Source organism: Trachemys scripta, chromosome 11 (genome assembly GCF_013100865.1).
Source record: "Trachemys scripta elegans isolate TJP31775 chromosome 11, CAS_Tse_1.0, whole genome shotgun sequence".
NCBI lineage: Eukaryota > Metazoa > Chordata > Testudines > Emydidae > Trachemys > Trachemys scripta.
The window spans coordinates 65,012,998-65,030,800 of record NC_048308.1 but is presented as its reverse complement, the minus strand read 5'-3'; the positions used below and the strand labels follow the sequence as shown (position 1 = coordinate 65,030,800).

The 17,803-nt window shown below is 42.5% G+C and overlaps 1 protein-coding gene across 4 annotated transcripts in view; it reads left to right on the top strand.

Annotated features, from left to right (window-relative positions):
- The window catches only part of IKZF2 (IKAROS family zinc finger 2), a 145,225-nt gene that overhangs the window by 101,201 nt on the left and 26,221 nt on the right, over positions 1–17,803 (top strand). For all 4 annotated transcript variants that reach the window (XM_034785838.1, XM_034785836.1, XM_034785837.1 and 1 more), the window contains exon 6: positions 14,692–14,829. In XM_034785838.1, coding sequence (XP_034641729.1) covers positions 14,692–14,829 — 138 coding nt within the window. The remainder of the gene's footprint in view (positions 1–14,691; positions 14,830–17,803) is intronic.

Here is a 17,803-nt window from a genome sequence, read left to right as displayed (position 1 = left end):
TCCATTCAGTTTTGCAACCCCAATGTGGGCCCTGGGCCAAAAAGTTTGCCCACCCCTGTACTAAGAGAATGCAACTCCATTGATGTCAGTGGTCTTATGTTAGGGATTCATTTGTCCCAAAGGGGTAGTGATGAGTGAGCCTCAAAAGATTTGGAGTTTGGGTTCAGTTCAGATTCATATTCAAACTTTGTCTACACTATTCTAACCTTCTGAGTCTGCTGAAAATTTTGCAAGAACAGGCTCTCTCACAAGGTTGCCACCACTTCTGCTGTAGTCCATGCCGAAAATACAGTTAGAACAATTGTTCTAGTATTATTTTGGGGCTTTCGGGTCCAGTCATGATCGAAACATCTATGAACAGACCTATGGGAACAATCCAGAACCTTCCAAAAGGTTTGCGTTCCGTTTAGTTCTTGAAAGGAGGGATTGGCGAGTCTTTAGGGACTTTAATCCATCCCTAATTAAAGGTTCTCAGATATTCATATAAGAGCCGGATGCTGGCCTCCAGGAAGGGCAAACCAGCCTTAAACCTGCTCTCATTGGTGGGAATGAGTTCCAGTCCACCATAGAGACAGTAGCACCATGATCTGCTGGCCACTTAACATAGCATTGTGCCAGTGATAGGTCAGGGGCACGCTGGAGGAGGAGGATATGCCTGGATGGCACAACAGTCCGACAGTTCTCAGCCAACATTACAAATTGGTGTAGGCTACAGCAGCCTTGAGGCCTCCCCTTGACTTAAGTGAGCCAAGTGGCGCTCTGGTGCAAGTGAGGCTCTAACTCCTCAGGCCCTGCCAGTTGGTCCCCTTCTCTCTGCAACTGCCTGATCAGCTTCAGCCTTTATTTTTGTATGGCCGATGAACTGAAACATCCATGCATCTCTATTTGCCTATCAAGGAAAGAACAAGCAGGAGCAAACGCTTTGGTGGAGAACCTCAGTTTTTGATAAAAAGAAGAGTGCATATTTACATCCAAATTCTGTGTGGCCCACGGGCCCCTGGCATGCTGTGCCCAGTTAGTCCTTGGGCAGGCTTGGTTTGCAGCTAAGGAAATAAAGTGATGTAATAAGAGCACCTAAAAATGTAAATTGCTCTAATATAAGTGGTTTTTTCCTTAAAGTCACAGTTCCTGAAGTCAGATGATCACAAGAGAATCACAGTGTAAATATTCTTCAGGATGGTGGAGTTAATACAGGCCAAGCTCCTATTAAATTACTGTTGACTTCAGTACGAGTTGGAGGTGCCCAGTACCTCACAGAATCAGGCCCTTTGTTTTGAATGTGTTCGCTAACTAAATTATTATTATTTCTATTACATTACCACCGTGATTATTAGTTCAAAAGTCCGCGAAACAAAAGCAGTTCCCCATTCTGCTAGGGGCTGTACACACACCTAGTGAGAGACCGTCACTGCCGAAAGAGTTGACTATCTCAGTACAAAAGCCAGGAAAAGGATAAGAAGAAGGAAGGCTTATTATCCCCATTTTGCAAGTGGTTCACTGAGGCACAGATGTATTAAGTGACTTGGGCACACAAGGAGTCTGTGACACAGCTGGGAACTAAACACAGATCTAAGTCCCCAACCAATGCCTTAACTGCAAGACTACTTTTCCTCAAACTTAAAAAAAATAAAATAATAATAATATTAAAATAGGAAAGAGGAGGGAAAAAACCTTGTGAAAGCAAAGTTGTTTTGCCCCCTCAGCACTGAGAGAATGATAAGCTTTATACTTTCCCTCAAACTGCATTTAAAATTATGGAAACAAGCAACCAGTGCTGAACTTTCTCATGGAAACTTCTCCAGTGCATATTTTTTTTAACTGCTCCATGATCCTGAAATTCTGTTAATGCATTAGAGTTTCCTAAGTTCACTGTTTTAACGTCCCTGCTTCCACACAGTGTACCAATGGGTTTAGAATTCTCGGTTTTGTTTTCTGTAACTGCCCTGCCTTAACTTTTAGTGCAGACAGTTTCATGTGGGGGGCAGAGGTTAGTCTTTTGGTTTAATTTTACACCTGTATTTTATTTCCTTTTCCTTTGTCCTCTTCTCTTTTTCAGGCTTTACAGTTTGAATTCATTTAGTGCTTGTATTGCAACACTAATTGCATCGGTAATCAAGCAAACTTTGAATGTTTTAAGGAACTGCAAATTCTCCAGAAGAAGTGGGAAGGGTATTAAGGCTAACAGGAATTGCTGCATTTTATTACCTGACACAGATTAATGTAGCCTTACTGTCAGAGGTAGGCACTTGTTGTAGAGGTTTTCAGTAGAACAGAGGCCGTCCGATACCCAAGATTCATTTTTCATATAGTTAAGAGTCTGTCCCCCTTTTTAAAATACATCTTTCTTGTTTCTGTTCTGGCGGCTCTACAGAATTAGACCCACAAAAGCTGATCCTGATTTTTCTCTCATGTGCTGCACAACCTCACTACAGCACTGTTCCCACCTGGGGCTTTGTACTCAACACCCTATGAATAGCAGAGAGATTCTGTCTCTAGTTGTCTGTGGCTTATGCTCCGTATCCCCTTGCCCACACCTAGCAGGGAACCATCAGTAATGATACCCAGTGCAATCATCTGAGCACGCTGAGAGAGCACTTCCATGTTAGAGCTAAGGGAAGAGCTTTCCAAAACAGACTGATTGGCAAGATCAAAGCAATGAGCAACTCTAAAAGTTAAATGCTCAAAGTCATGTGCCCTCAGTTCATGACTGTAGGCACTGTGCCTTCTGAGCACACGCGCAGGTTCTTCGAGACCAAGTTAGTGGTTAATTCTCTATTTAGAGAGCACTGATCCCAGGTGGAACAGTAAACTACTGGCTATATCCTGATTGCGCTTCTAGCGGCAGATAAGAGCTCAAATTATTGCTGGAGGAACTTTTAGAGTGGGATTTTCAAAAGCAGAGTTAGGTCCAATGCTGAGTGCTCTTGAATATTCCACTTAAAAAAAAAAAAATGTTCCCTGTAGTTTGTTTCCCTGTAGTCCATGTATTTTTGTGAGGTCTGTTTGCCGAGGGCAATGGTGGGTTAAAGGCAGAGGGACTCAATCGGATTGGTTTCTCTCTGACCTTGTTTGACACATGGAAGAGAAGACAAAAATGAATGCTTGAGCTGCTGATATTTGTGAGGATAACTTTGTAGGGTGTGCTAAACTGCTCATCGGGCGATGGGGGGAGAGAAATTATAATTCTAGTCTCTCCTGTTTTTGGAAGCAGGGCTGGTTTTGTTGGATACTGCCCTTGATCAAAGTAGGTGAAAACTTCCTAAGCTGTTACTTAGCAGAAATGAGGATCTGGCAATGTTTTCCCTGTCACTGTCATCTCCATGACAACTTGTTAAAAATCTGTTTTCAAAACTGATCTTTTAACGTTGGGAAGAGGGGAAATGAAGCTATTGAAATGAAAACCAGAACATGAAGATAGGTCTCGAGTGTCTGTTCTCCCTGTCTCAGAACACAAAAACAAGGATACATTCAGTGAAACTGAAAGATGGCAAGTTCAAAACTGATGCAATGAAATATTTTCCTTACAGAATGCTGAATTGAGACCATGGAATTCATTGCCACATGATATGACTGAAAGCTACGAATTTAGCAAGATCTAAGGAAAGATTGGGCATTTCTGTGGATAACTAGATTATCCAGAGTTATACTGCTTTTAAAAAAAATATTTTGGAAGGGACAAGACCATCACAGAGGATAGATTATCCGACATTTGCCTACTGCACCTTTCTCTGAGACAGCTGGTGCTGGCCACTGTCAGTCAGTCTATTCAGAACTTTCATTTCTTGTGTCGCCAATTCAATATTCTCATTATATAGGCCTTCTGTATTCTGAAAACACTTAGGACCAGATTTTGCTACCCTCACTCACCTTGAGTGATACCTTGCTTGACACTAAAGTCAATGGGACTGCTTGTGGAGTAAAATGCTACTCAGCTTGAGTAAGGGTGGCAGAATTTGTCCTTTAACTTTCCTTTTTGTCTTTGGGACAAATTGCTGCCCTCACAATTCTGGGCAGTGAACATACTTGCTGTGGACATTATGGTAAAGTGCTACAGGGACTCAGTATGGCGTACAAGAGATTACACTTTAAAGAAAAGAGTACCAGATCCTTAAGTGGTGTAAGTTAACTCCCGTACAGCTATACCAGTTTACATCAGCTGAGTATCTGGCCCACAGTCTAGATTTGTTTTACGAAGAGAGAGAACCACCTGTCAAGGAGTGTTTGTCCAACAGCATTCCTGATGTGATCTGAGGATTCCACACCCTGCACTGCGTGCATGAGCAGTTCATCTCCAATTGGGATTGGTCAACGCAAACCTTCAGTTGCAAATCAGGTAAAGAACACCAGCCAGCTCCTTAAATTCCTTAGAGGCGGATGCACTAATTACGCAGACCAGAAAAATAAGTCAACCAAAGCACTTTCTTTCTTCCTAGCTGTTTTTTGCTGAAACTGGATTAAAACCGAAAGAAACTCATTGGTCTATTTCGGAAGGTTTATTATGTAAATCGATTTGCATACAGTGTGCCACATCCGCAGTACTATAATGCTAAAGGTCTGAACAGCAGTAGAAAGTCCAGAGCCAGTAAATTCAGTTAAGGCTTCGTTTCTGTCCTTAACACACTCCTTCCCATGCACTTTTGGTGCCTAAGTATTGTAGATAGGGATGTCTTTTGCTGTGGGGGATGCCAAATTTTAAATGATCCTATATATATCACCTGCAATGGTTCCCCAACCTCAAAAGAAAGTTATAGCCAGGAAGATTAAATCCCACAGCATTTAAATAACTGTCGTCTTGCAATCTGAAAAACGCCCAGTTACTTAGGAACTTCCTGGTTTTTATTAGTTTATCTCACAACCTCGGGGCTATTTAAACAGCAGTTTTAATAGCATTTAACCCTTTGAGTGTCTGTTATAAAATTCATGGGAGCTGTACAGAAGTCAGGTATACCTGAGAGACTGGGAGAATGTTCTGATCTTGCAAAGAACGAGGTAGTGTGTTTGGATCATACTCACTAAACCTTTGGGTTGAGACTTTCCTAAACTACATATGGGATCAGGGGGCCTGTTTCTCATTAATTCTGAATGAGACAGGAGCACCGAGATCATGTAGGTAGCTTTGAAAATCTCCCTCTTAATACCCCAGGGGGGCGGAAATTACAAGCAAAGGAAAATACACCAGAAGAGTTTCTATCCATTAAAAGGCATGTTGGATGAGTGTAGCTACCTTCAATGGCAAATCATATATAAAGCCTCTGTGGTCCCCAGCAGTCATTTAAAATGGGGAAAGTGAATTGTGAGGCTTCTCTTTATTCCTTCCCTTTCCCATCATGCTTTGCAGGTATCCAGCTGGGAGGGAGCATCCTTGCCCCTCTCCATCACGAGGGATCAGCAGAGACTTAATTTCCCCCCCCCCGCCCTCTGCCGTGTGCTGTCACAGAATCCCCTCCCTTCTTCCCCCGACCCCCAAAAAAGGATCCAGCTGTTCCCATGCCATTAGGCCTGTCTGTCCACCCTTCTGCCTCATTGAATGGAGAATGTCCCTGTGATGAGCACTGAGCCCTGTTCACAAGACATTTCCCCCTCTGGTCATAGCAGTGTAATCTCAGACACCACCTGGCAAAGGCAGATGCAGAGGGGAATGGCAGGACCTTTCAGGAAATGCAGGTTATCTGGCATCCCCAAAGTTGGAGCATGGCATGCCCTCTTTCACCTGGTACTGTGACAGCTAATGGTAAAATGGATTCTTTGATCTAAACCAGACATGGGCAAACTACGGCCTGCGGGCCACATCCGGCCTGTGGGACCGTCCTGCCCGGCCCTTGAGCTCCCGGCTGGGGAGCCGAGTCCCTGCTGTCCCCGCTCCCCCGCAGCCATGCCGGCCGCGCTCTGGCCTGTCGCTTCCGCTGGGCAGCATGGGGAGCGCAGCTCACTCTGGCTGGGTGTTGCGGCTGTGAGCTCCTGCTGCTGGTAAGGGGGCGGGGGGGTTCTGGGAGGCAGTCAGGGAGGAGGGGGCGGTTGGATGGGGTGGAGGTTTTGTGGGGGCAGTCAGGGGATGGGGAACAGGGAGGGTTGGGAGTGGGAGTCCCGGGTGGCCTGTCAGGGGGGGTGGAGATGTGGATAGGGGTTGGGAGGGCAGTCAGGTGACAGGGAGTGGGGGAGTTAGATAAGGGGGTGGGATCCTGGGGGGCAGTCAGGGGCGGGAGGTCCCGGGAGGGGGTGGTCAGGGGACAAGGAGCAAAGGGTGGTTGGATAGGGAGTGGGAGTCCTGGGGGGTCTGTCAGGGGGCGGGGGTGTGGATAGGGGTTGGGGCAGTCAGGGGACAGGGAGCAGGGGGGTTGGATGAGGGCGGGGGTCCCAGGAGGGGGCGGTCAGGGGACAAGGAGCAGGGGGTTGAGGTTTCTGAGGGGGGCAGTGAGGGGGCGGGAAGTGGGAGGGGGCGGATAGGGAGCAGGGGCCAGGCTGTTTGGGGAGACACAACCTTCCCTACTGGGCCCTCCATACAGTTGTGCAACCCTGATGTGGCCCTCAGGCCAAAAAGTTTGCCCACCCCTGATCTAAACAAACACACTTTTGGGATAGAATCGTAGGACTGGAAGGGACCTCGAGAGGTCATCTAGTTCAGTCCCCTGCACTCAAGGCAGGACTAAGTATTATCTGGACCATTCCTGACAGGTGTTTATCTAACCTGCTCTTAAAAATCTCCAGTGATCTAGATTCCACAACCTCCCTAGGCAATTTATTCCAGTGCTTAACCACCCTGAGCGGAAGTTTTTCCTTATGTCCAACCTAAATGGCCATTGCTGCAATTTAAGCCCATTGCTTCTTGTCCTATCCTCAGAGATTAACGAGAACAATTTTTCTCCCTCCTCCTTGTAATAACTTTTTATGTACTTGAAAACTCATGTCCCTCCTCAATCTTCTCTTCTCTAGACTAAACAAACCCAATTTTTTCCATCTTCCCTCATAGGTCATGTTTTCTAGACCAGTAATCATTTTTGTTCCTCTTCTCTGGATAGTTCTCACCCTCCACAAGGAAAATGCTTCTCTGCCTTTAGTTCCTCTTGGGAAGACTCATGAATTTGGGAGGTAGAATTTTCACAAGAGCTGGACTTAAACTATAGAATCTACTTCCACAACAGACAGAAATGAGGGCAGATCTCCTTGCTTTCAGAACTAATGGCAAAATTAATCTCTTTAACTGAGCTTTCTCTCAATAAGTTTCTTTGCAAGCACTGCTCATAGAGAGACAGCATATACAAATACACAGCATACAAACAAGTCAGCCTAGAAACTAATTGAGCTTTTTCTCCTTTGGCCTGGAAAGGACAAAGAGGTGGTGAGAGATTATTAGTGTTCTATTTTAAAATATTTAAGGAATTCTCGGAGATTGGGTGATAAAGGCCATGTAAGTATCTGGATGGATAGACAGATGTAGATACTTAGAGGAACTGTGCCAATGAAATGGATGTTTGTTAATTTTTTTTTTTAACTTTTGGCATTCGCTCCACCTACTTGTTTCTATTCTTGAGGGCAGTTGGGATCATTATTGTATCTCTAAAATACTGCAGATTAATGAATAAACATGTAATCTGATTAATCAGATTAAATAACAGAGCTAATAATCCACAGCAAATGCAAGCGAAATCTTAGAGTAAAGCGTGAATGTCTGTAGATGGAAGTATCTTTAAAAATAAATAAGGGGGTAGGTAGATCATCAGTTATAAATTGGCATTGGCACACACTGATTTACACCATCTGTGAACCTGGCCCAGATATTTTATATAAAGAAACTATTGTTGTTTGAAACAATGTGTTCTGAACAATATACTTTCTTTCCTATTTTTGTTTTATCAGTTCATTCTAGCCAAACTATGGCAGGGATAACGTTTTCAGAGTTAATATGTAACCTGATGTTTAGCGCCTCTCAATGCAGAAGATCAGGCAGGCCTAAATGTTGGCTGTACAGTATTTCACTGCTAGCCTGCTTGGTTTACAATACCATAAACAACTGCCAGGTAAGCGCAGGTGTCGGCTGCTGTTTTGTGCCCCGGAGGTATTTATAGACAAGGTGGGTGTGTCTAGAAAACAAAAGAGTGAAAATAAGTGTAAATGTTCCGCCATTGTTTTAATACAGGCTGCCGTATTCCAAGTTTATGGATGGTGTTATAGGACAGACTGCAGTATTCCAGGATAGGATTGCTAGGACAGCATGTCGTAATTAAAGACAAGAATCGTGACTTATTGTTGTCTCTGGTACTGAAAGTTAGGATGGGCCGTCTTTCAATTGCCAGCAAGGGCATGAAATACAGAACAGCCTTGTAGTTTGCAAAGCATTTGTGAGCCAAGTAATTGATATTAACCTTCAGATTTGTGACACCAGGCCAGGAAGTGATGAAGTGATAGGAGTTCTCTTTTTTTCAAGCTCAAAGTCAAGAAAGTTGTTGCAACTGCATAAATTGCGTTTCGGGCTACAATCTTTGTAGTACTACACTAGAAATTTTGAACCTGTACTTTTAGAATTAAGCTTCCCAAGTTTGGAGAAACTCTTGTGTTATACACCCAACTTAAAAAAAATACGGAAACTTTCAAAGGTGAAACACCATCTGTCCACCCGTGAATTAAAAGAAACCAACAACAGCAAATATAAACACCTTGATCCTGCAAAGCCTCACTCATGTGAGTAACAGTTTGAAGAATTGGCCCATGTTTTAGAACCGGTTTTATCTTTTTTCTCCAAACAATGCTATGATGTTGCTTTCTTGTGTTACAATTCATTAATAGGCAGGTCTTTCATTCCCAACTCCTGCTCTTGTGCAGTGATGGGACTAGAATGTGTTCAGAGCTAAAGTTTTTTTCTCTTTGATCCACATTATGGAACAAAATAGCCTTAAAGTGATCCGCCAGGTGGATCAGACATTAGAATTTATCCCACATGTTGCTACCTCATTTTGGACTGATAAGTGCAAAATTTTAACTCTTTTAAAAATCACAGCCAAGATTTTCAGTACAGACTAATGATTTTGGGTGCTCAACATGAGATGCCTTATAAAAGGCCTGACTTTCAGAGGGTGGGTGCTTGGCCCTTTTCTGAGAATCAGACCCCGTTAAGGATGTCTTAAGCTGGACGCTCAAAAATTGAGACACCCTAAATTACTAGTCACATTTCTGTATGTTCACGTTCATTCGCTCGGTAAACTCGCCAGCTTCTGGGTGCCGATGTCTTGGATCCTGCAGATTGGTGTGGGTGTGTAATCTCCCAGGCAAAAATCAAAGAACCCCTATGAATTTCAATGAACACATTTACAATCATTAAGCAGCAGCAGCTGGTTGTGAAGGGGAAGCAGGAGTATATTGTGTACTGCTCAGAGCCTGAGTGCATTCAGGTTTGATTTTAATTTTTCAATACTTTATTCAGGTCTGTTATTCGTGCAAATATTTGTCTGTGTGAAACTTTGGGGACATGCAGCTCAAGAAAATAAAGTGTGTTGATTTAATTACAGGCCCGAGATATTGTACGTTGTTGGGAAGGCTTTGTTGTCTTATCTTGACAATGTCTTTCAAACTAATCCTTAGTACCCGCTAAACCATATGACCCTTCCCTGCTTAATAGGACAATGTATCTGGAAATGTTTCTGATATTCAGCCTAATTTTTTTTTTCTAATTCTTACTCCTTACTCCTACTCACTCCCTACCCTCAACTGTACTACCCTAAATATTTCCTCTTGGACGTTTACTCCAATATCAGGTATATTGTTATCTCTCTCCCTTCTTTTTAAGCTCTTGATTTGTCAGGCTATAGATATGGTCCAAATTCTTGTACATCCTTGTATGACCCCCATTGTCTTAATGTGTGATCAGCTCACAACTTTCATAAATTTATTTTCATTACACCTCTGAGGTAGAGAATTATCTCTATATGGGGAACAATAGTGAGGAAAGACCGTGGAACTTTTGCAAGGTCACACAATCAGTTTTTGGTAGAGCCAGGAATTTAACCTAGGTCTCTAGAGTCACAGACGCAGGCTTTACCCACAGAACCGAACTTCCTACCTTGCTTAAAGCTGATCTCAGTAGAGTAGTTTTACATGAGTGTAACTGAGTGCAGAATTCTGTCCAAATCATTCCTAAAGAGATAGGCTCTCTTATCAGAACTGCCTCTTAATTGTCAACATCTTTCTTATAAAGAAGTGCCCAGGACTGAACACAACTAAATGTTTGATATTTATTATAATTATCAAACAACGATGTCATACAGAAGTTACACTTGGGTATGTAAGAGCAGTGTCCTTCATTTTCCCCCCTAACACGTTGGATAGAGTTCCAATGCGTAGTGAAACAGCTGTCAAATCCCACATCTGAGGGAGCTACATTTCACTGCTGATTCTCCTACAGATTGTGTATTATTCAAGTAAGTTTGATGAAAGGCTCTGTTTTAAATATAAAGTGATACTAATCCTCATGGGCTTCATGCTGTGACATTCCTGAATGGAAACTATTACATATGCCCTCTTTGAGTAGCATTATTGGCATTGCCTATAGCTAAGTTACTTTCAGAGCTAACACCTTGAATGTGGTTCTAAAAATTCAACACTTGACTTAATTATTCTCCTTGAATACAGGACTATCATTTACTATTTGTACAGCAGCAAACACAATGAGGTGCAACTTGTTTGTGTTCTTTAGGTGCTACTGCAATATAAATGTTAAATGATGATGATAGTAATTCACAGCTATGACCCTGTCCCTGACAGTGTGTGCTAAAATTAAATGTCTTCAATATTTTTTGCAGTATTGGGCTGGTTCAACAATGATGATGATGATCAAATAGCAGCTGCCAACCTTCCATGAGGTGTCAGGGTTTCAGTTGTAGTTTAAACTTCACTACAAGGTGCCAAGCCCAGGATGTGATTCGAACAGAACATCTCAAGCGAAAAGCCAGACAACTTCAAATTGCAAGGCTGAATTCAGAAATCGGGAGCTTAATACCTGTATGCAGAATTTTTCAGACTTTAAATGCCTGAGCCAAAGCCCATGAAAGTCAGTGGAAAGAATCCCATTGATTTCAGTGGGCTTTCAATTGAGACCTAAGTCTATAACAAATATAGTGGGCCAGTGCCTTCTTCAAACACACATCTAGACTGCTGAGCTATGCACAGTGGGTAGAACTAGGAACAGGTGGAAAGGAAGGAATCCTTTTCCAGGCTGCTGTAGAAAACAGAACATGGTTGCCAACATATAGAAATGTGTGGTGATATCCTGGGCCTACTGAAGTCAGTGGGACCAGGATTTTACCCCTCGTGTGTACCATTGCTTTTAGCATCTTCTACAAGCTTTTGTCATGTGTGTTTATGGCACATTATTACCTGGGATGCCTTATTCTTTTCCATGGGTAGTTTCCCTTTGACTTACTTTGCATTCTGTTACGTATTTGCAGCTCATTTGAGAACAAAATGCAGTGTGAATGCCGTACCAGCACTTTTGCTTGTGTGGACCTTTTTTATGACTTAAAAGAAGTTTCCTTAAACCAATGGTCCCCAAATTTTTTGCTCCCCCCCTTACCTGGTCCATGCCCCTTCCCCCCCTCCCTCCTGGGAGCTGCAGTCTGGAGCAGGGGCTGGGTACAGGACCAGCACCTCAGTGGGGAGCCAGGGCCGGGGCCAGAGCTGTGATGGGGAAACGGGGTTGGGACCAGGGCCAGAGCTGTGGTCAGGGGCCAGGAACAGGGCCATGGCTGGGAACCAGGAGCCAGGAACCACGGCTGGGAGTGGGAACCAGGAACTGTGGCTGGGAACAAGACCAGCGCTGCAGCTGTGCCCACTGTCGGGGCTCGGAGCTTGGCGACATGGCCAGGAGCAGAACCTTGGCCAGGAGCAGAGCTGGGGGCAGAGTGGGGTTGGGTGGTTCTCTTTTCCCCCCACCCCCCGCCCTCCTCCCTGTGGGGGCTGGCCCAAGCCAAAGGTTCAGATTTGGTTTCAATATGACATTAAATGGGAAATCCACTGTATACTATTGCTTTTAGCATCTTTTATGAGCCATGCAATTCAGTGGGATTTGGGCACATAAACACCTTAGACACATTTGAAAATCTCAGTCTCACTGATCATATGCAATTTGTCAAATGGTCCTTATGAAAGTGGGGAATGCAAATGATAACTTCTTCAATTTTGCTTGCACTTGTTATAATTACAGGAGTCAAGACATGTATCTAGTGCCTCCGAATTATAGCAAAAAAATTTAATACACTAAGCAATAATACATGTAACTAATACTAGAGGCTGATGCTTCTTGAGAGTTGAAGGTACCTGGGCTTTTTCTTCATGCCTTACAGTGCATATAAGGAATCTGATTATCTGGATTAGCCAAATTATTTGACAATGTGTAATTGCTTAGATATCTGGACTTTTAGAAAACTGGAGGTCAGACGCAGTGCCAACTCAAATCAATGTAATCAATCCCTTTGACTTCAGTAGGTCCTGAGTGCATTTATTTCTCAGGAAAGTAACCAGAGTGTAGGAAACTGAAGTCTCTTCCCTCCACAACGAGGACAGTATGAGTTGTGGTAAAAGAAGCTTTCCTATTCTGCCCAGTCAAGGTGTTCTATAAGAACCACTTCCAGGAGTGAGAAGCTAGTTTAGCATCCATAAATATTTGCGGTCTAGTCCAAACCTAGTGACTTCAATCAGTACGTTCCATTGACTTCAGTAGGCTTCGGATCAGGTCCCAAATCCTTGGTCTCAGCTGAGACTACCAGCAAAAATGTCAGTTACGATGGTGGTGTAAACTGGTGGGCAAATTCACCTGTTGGGGTGTAAATAGAATAATGCCCCCGACAACCATTCAGTCCAAGACCTTTTCCTTAGAGCTGCTTTCTTTCTAAATAGGAGTTCCAGAACAAGAGCAAACAAACTCAGTCCTGGGTACTAACTAGAGGTGATTGGAATTTCTTTTTACCCTGCAGAAAATGTTGAGGTTTCATCAAATATATTTGAGGAAAGCAGAGACTTTCTGAAAAAAAAAATCATTTTGATCGAAAACCCAATTTTCTATGTAAAACAAAAAAAAAAAGTTTTGATGGAAAATGTTTGACCACCTGAAGCTTTCTTTGCTTCCACCAGCCAGGAGGGGAGAGGGGACACACTCCTTTTATTTCTTGGCTACTATGGAGAGAGACCCCATATGACCTTCCTGACCCTGGGTCTCTTCTGTCTGCTGGCTCTACCACAGAGACAGGAAGCCTTTTATCTGGCTTTCTGTAGGGAACACAAGAACGGCCATATTGGGTCAGACCAAAGGTCCATCTAGCCCAGTATCCAGTCTTTCGACCGTGGCCAATGCCAGGTGCCCCAGAGGGAATGCACAGATGCTTGCTCCTTGTCATGTGCCCTGCAACTACAGCTCCCAGTTTTAAAGGACCAGGCCAACACATTGGGGTACATGCGTGCACCCAGATACCCAGGTGCAGGTGGTTTTTATGCTGTGGATACCTCTTCAGTAAGAACTGGACTGAGATCACCATCGTACTTCATGTGAGACACCCAACAGTCATGAGATGGTAATAGTAGCTTTTGGCTACAATTAGTAGGACTTGGATTTCCTTTGGTAATTGAAAGGTGAAGGACTGTATCCTATTACCAGGTCTGGGAGACATCCACCCTCCTATACTGGGAGAAACATATTGAATACACCTATATTATCCCAAAGAACACATTTGCCTGGTCTTTGTTTAAAAATTATGACTTAGTTTTTCAAAGCTGCATAAGGCATTTGAGAATTGAACATTCTAATCCCCCCCCCCCCCAGGCAGCTTTAAAAGTCTCCGCCTAATGCGATTGCCAAACCTCCAGTACTGAATAAATAGCCCTCTAGTTATTAGAGGATATGTTCAGGTTCTATATGTAATATGTATTTTAAAAAAATATTAACATGGTTTTGGCAAAACATACCATTTGGCTAGCTTTCTAGCTCTAGGATTAAGCTATTTTTGTGGTTTCTTCATGACATGCTATGAAAGGGCTTCACTTTACTAGGATCTGATGCTAGGTTTTGTGCATATTAAGACCTTTGCCAGATCATGTTGCTCTTGAGTGAAACTAAAAATAATATAGGAATTGTCTCTTGCCTTCATTGAGTCTGTTTTTACTGTGCAGCCTCCCTGGTTGTGTGTGTGCATGTGTGTCTGTGTGTGTTTGTCGTTTTTTGTTTTTGTTTTTAACTAGCCAGTCCATATATATGGTGACTGCTCAGTTCTGACATACCATTTTGGCAAAATAGGCTGACCCAAAGGAGACCTTGCTCGTGTCATGCAACTCCATCCCCACCACTTTGATGTTGAAGTAGGCCAGCAAGCTTATGTGAGGGCAAATGCTGATGCTATGGATAAAATTGCTTAGAAGTTTTCCCACCAGGGTTGGTGATTGATTGAGCTGCTTGTTTCTCCTCATAGGTGCAATCTGCTTATTGGCTTTGCTACCAAGTCAGCCTTTTTGTGAATGTCAGTGTGAATAATCAGTAGGGTGATGTGTGTGGTAGATGGGCGGAGGTGCGTGGGGGGTGGGAAAATAGGGCAAGGGGAAAAGGGTTGGGACTTAAATGACCTTTGTAAATGTCTTTCCGTACCCTTTGTTGCTTGTAACGGAGATGTAACTTTGGTGCAGATGACAATTTAACCTGAAGCTCTGTTCTTTCCACAGTGGGTAAGCCTCATAAGTGTAACTACTGCGGCCGGAGCTACAAGCAGCGCAGTTCGCTGGAGGAACACAAGGAACGCTGCCACAACTATCTTCAGAATGTCAGTATGGAGGCTGCTGGGCAGGTCATGAGTCACCATGGTGGGTGGAAATGATGTTCAGGAGCCTCCTGTACCTCGGAGTGACTTCTGCACTTATTTCATGTTTGTTTTTCTCCATATTTTTTTTTAACTTAAAATAACCCCATTCTTCCCAGAACAGTTACGTGTAAATATTCTTAAGAAAGACAGAAACCGTGCATGAAATCCTGGCCCCACTGAAGTCAACAACAAAACTCCCTTTGACTTCAGAGGAGCCAGGATTTTACCGTGTGTGTGTGTGTGTGTGTGTGTGCACGTGCACCTATATGGATGTGTGTGCATAATATATATTGTATTTTTCATGATAACTGTGTGGGTACGTACCTACATGGATGTGTGTGTGTGTAAATATAAAACATGTTATTTGCCCACCCTTTAACATAACCGATTATGAGAGAAACTAAAAATATTGTAGTCTTTGTAAAAACAAAGCTTCCGCGTTGCAAGTACGAAAGTAGAATTTGACAAGATTGGTAAATGTAATGTATATAAAATGTGTATATGTAACTATTTTTACATAATAGGCATGCTATATGTGTAAATAGTATAGTGAAAAAGCTTATTGAGGCTTTTTGTGTAGTATAAAGAGCTTGCAAAAGAGGATATAAAAAGCAGGTTATGAGAACGCAGTTTTATCTTTAGTGGGTGGTAAAATTTAAAAAAAACAAACCATAATTTTTTTCAGACTCTCAAAATTATTTTTGGTTTTAGTTTTTGAAGTGCAATTTTTTGATTTTTGAATTTTTTCATGAAATGGTTTATCCTTTTTAAAATATGTTTATTGAAAATTTTATTTTTTGATTTTTGGTATACTTTTTAAAATATTTTTAAAATTTTGTTTAAAAAAAATCCTACCGAGTGACTAAGCTAACCAGTCAAAATTTGCAGCATTGTTAAATGAAAAAGAGGAAGGAAATTAAAAGCAGCCTGTTTTTTTTTCCTTTCTGTGTGTTTTTTGGTTGGGAGTTTTCTGTTTGTTTTTTGCTATGTGTAACTTTTCATTGGTCAGTTTAGTCACATGGTGGGATTTTTATTTACTTAGAAATTTAAAAAGAATTTTTTTCAAAAATATATAACAAGAAGCCAAGACCAAAAAAACCCCAATTTAAATAAATTATTTCTAATAGAAAATTTTGGTTAAAAAAATCACAAGCATTTTTATACTGGCTAATTTTTTCATTAAATATTCTTCTCTTCTCTCCCCACCGCCTCAAAAAAAAGTTGCATTGGAAAAATTTCAGTTTGCTCTGTTAAATAATTTCAATTATATACCACCACCAGAAATGCCATGGAGAAGAAAATAAGCATTTAAAATCTGGTACATTCAGAAAGATTGATGTTTGTGACTAAACATTTTAGGCCTGATCTAATGCTCATAAAGGTCAGTAGAAATAGTCCCTCTGATTTCAGTGGTCTTTGGGTCAGGGCTTTTTTGTACCCTGACTTTCAGACATACATGATCTTTTTGGACTGATAGTGTTTAAGCTAAGAGTTTACCCAGCCCCACCATTCCCAAGAAGAGTCTTAGGCGCCTGTGACTTCAATGGGGCTTCTTTCAGGGGCTAAAGTTAAGTCGGTGTGTGTAGTTCTTTTGAGAACTGGGTCTTTAGTGAGCTTTCTCCATAAAACGCAGTTATGAAAGCTACAAGTAAGTGCTTCAGGGATTGTGTTGTGGGAGATCTCTCCAGATTCTACACCCCTTCTAGTCAAAAACACTTATCTTTGCCAGTGTTGAGACAGTTTTAGATTTGCTTGGAAGGAACTACTTAAAGGTGAAACATAGACTGTGTGGGCCAAGTTCTTAGCCTTTTCTACACCTAGAAGATTCACAAGTTTTAACTTAAATCTGTTTTTCAACCAATTTAAGTTAGACCGGTCCAAACACCTGTCTGAACACTCTTAGGGCTTTTGTACACTACCGCCTAAGTGGATGTAAGTGATGTTGCTCAAGGGTGTGAAAAAAACGCCACCCTGAGTGACGTAACTTACATTGGATGTCTCGCTCAGGGGGAGTAATTACGTCGATGGGAGAGCACTCTCCTGTCAATGTAATGTGTCTTCACTGGACGTGCTATGTCCGCACTGCTGCATCAATGCAGGGGCACCAATTTAATGTGGTAGTGAAGACAGGCCCTTAGTCTAGTTTGTCTGTTCTTAATGGGTTTAAATTAATCTGGAATAAATCTGGTTTAAAGTCAAATAAGAGCATCCACACAGCCATTCAATGTGTTTAATTAAATTAGTTTAAAATCCCACCTTAAGTGAATCCAGTGCAACTTTCTCATGTAGACAAGTCCTTTGGTGTTTAAATCTCCTGCCATGCAAGTGAGTAAGGGAGTACAAGGCCCACCCCGCTATGTGGGCAACCTGTTTCTGCTTTGGGCAAGGTGGTGAGGAGCAAGGTCAGCAAGCTCTTCGAATCCACAGCTTGACTCAACAGTGAGCAGAGTCTGGTCTACCAACATGCCTGCCAGTGTAGCTTAGCCATCGAAGGAGGGGATGTAATCCCTGCCCTATAAAAGTGACTGCAGCAACTTCCCTCCTCTCTGGAGCTCAGGGGAAAACTAGAAGGATTTGTGACTGACTGAGACACAATTCCTTCCCACAGCCTCCCCGAAGTCGGCACAGCTATGCGGTGCCCCTTACAAAAGGGCTAAAAGTTAGGTCTTAGTCTACCACTAAGAATGTATTCTGCAAAAATGTGCCAATATTTCCTTCTGGCCCTTGCCATACTGTGTATTTTTCAAGATCAGTATTGTTGTGAGCTAACTGATTGGGGTGTTGGATATCTTGGAATTACTCAGCACCCCCCTAACTTAATTTCTTGTGTGTCTTTGTAACTTTTTTCTCATTTACTATGTTTCTGGAGATACACCCAGCATGGGATTACCCAGTGCTTTTCTTAGTTTGTTACCAGAATGAGCCATAATCTATTTGCCTGGATCTAGGAAACCACCGCAGCATAACTGACTCCT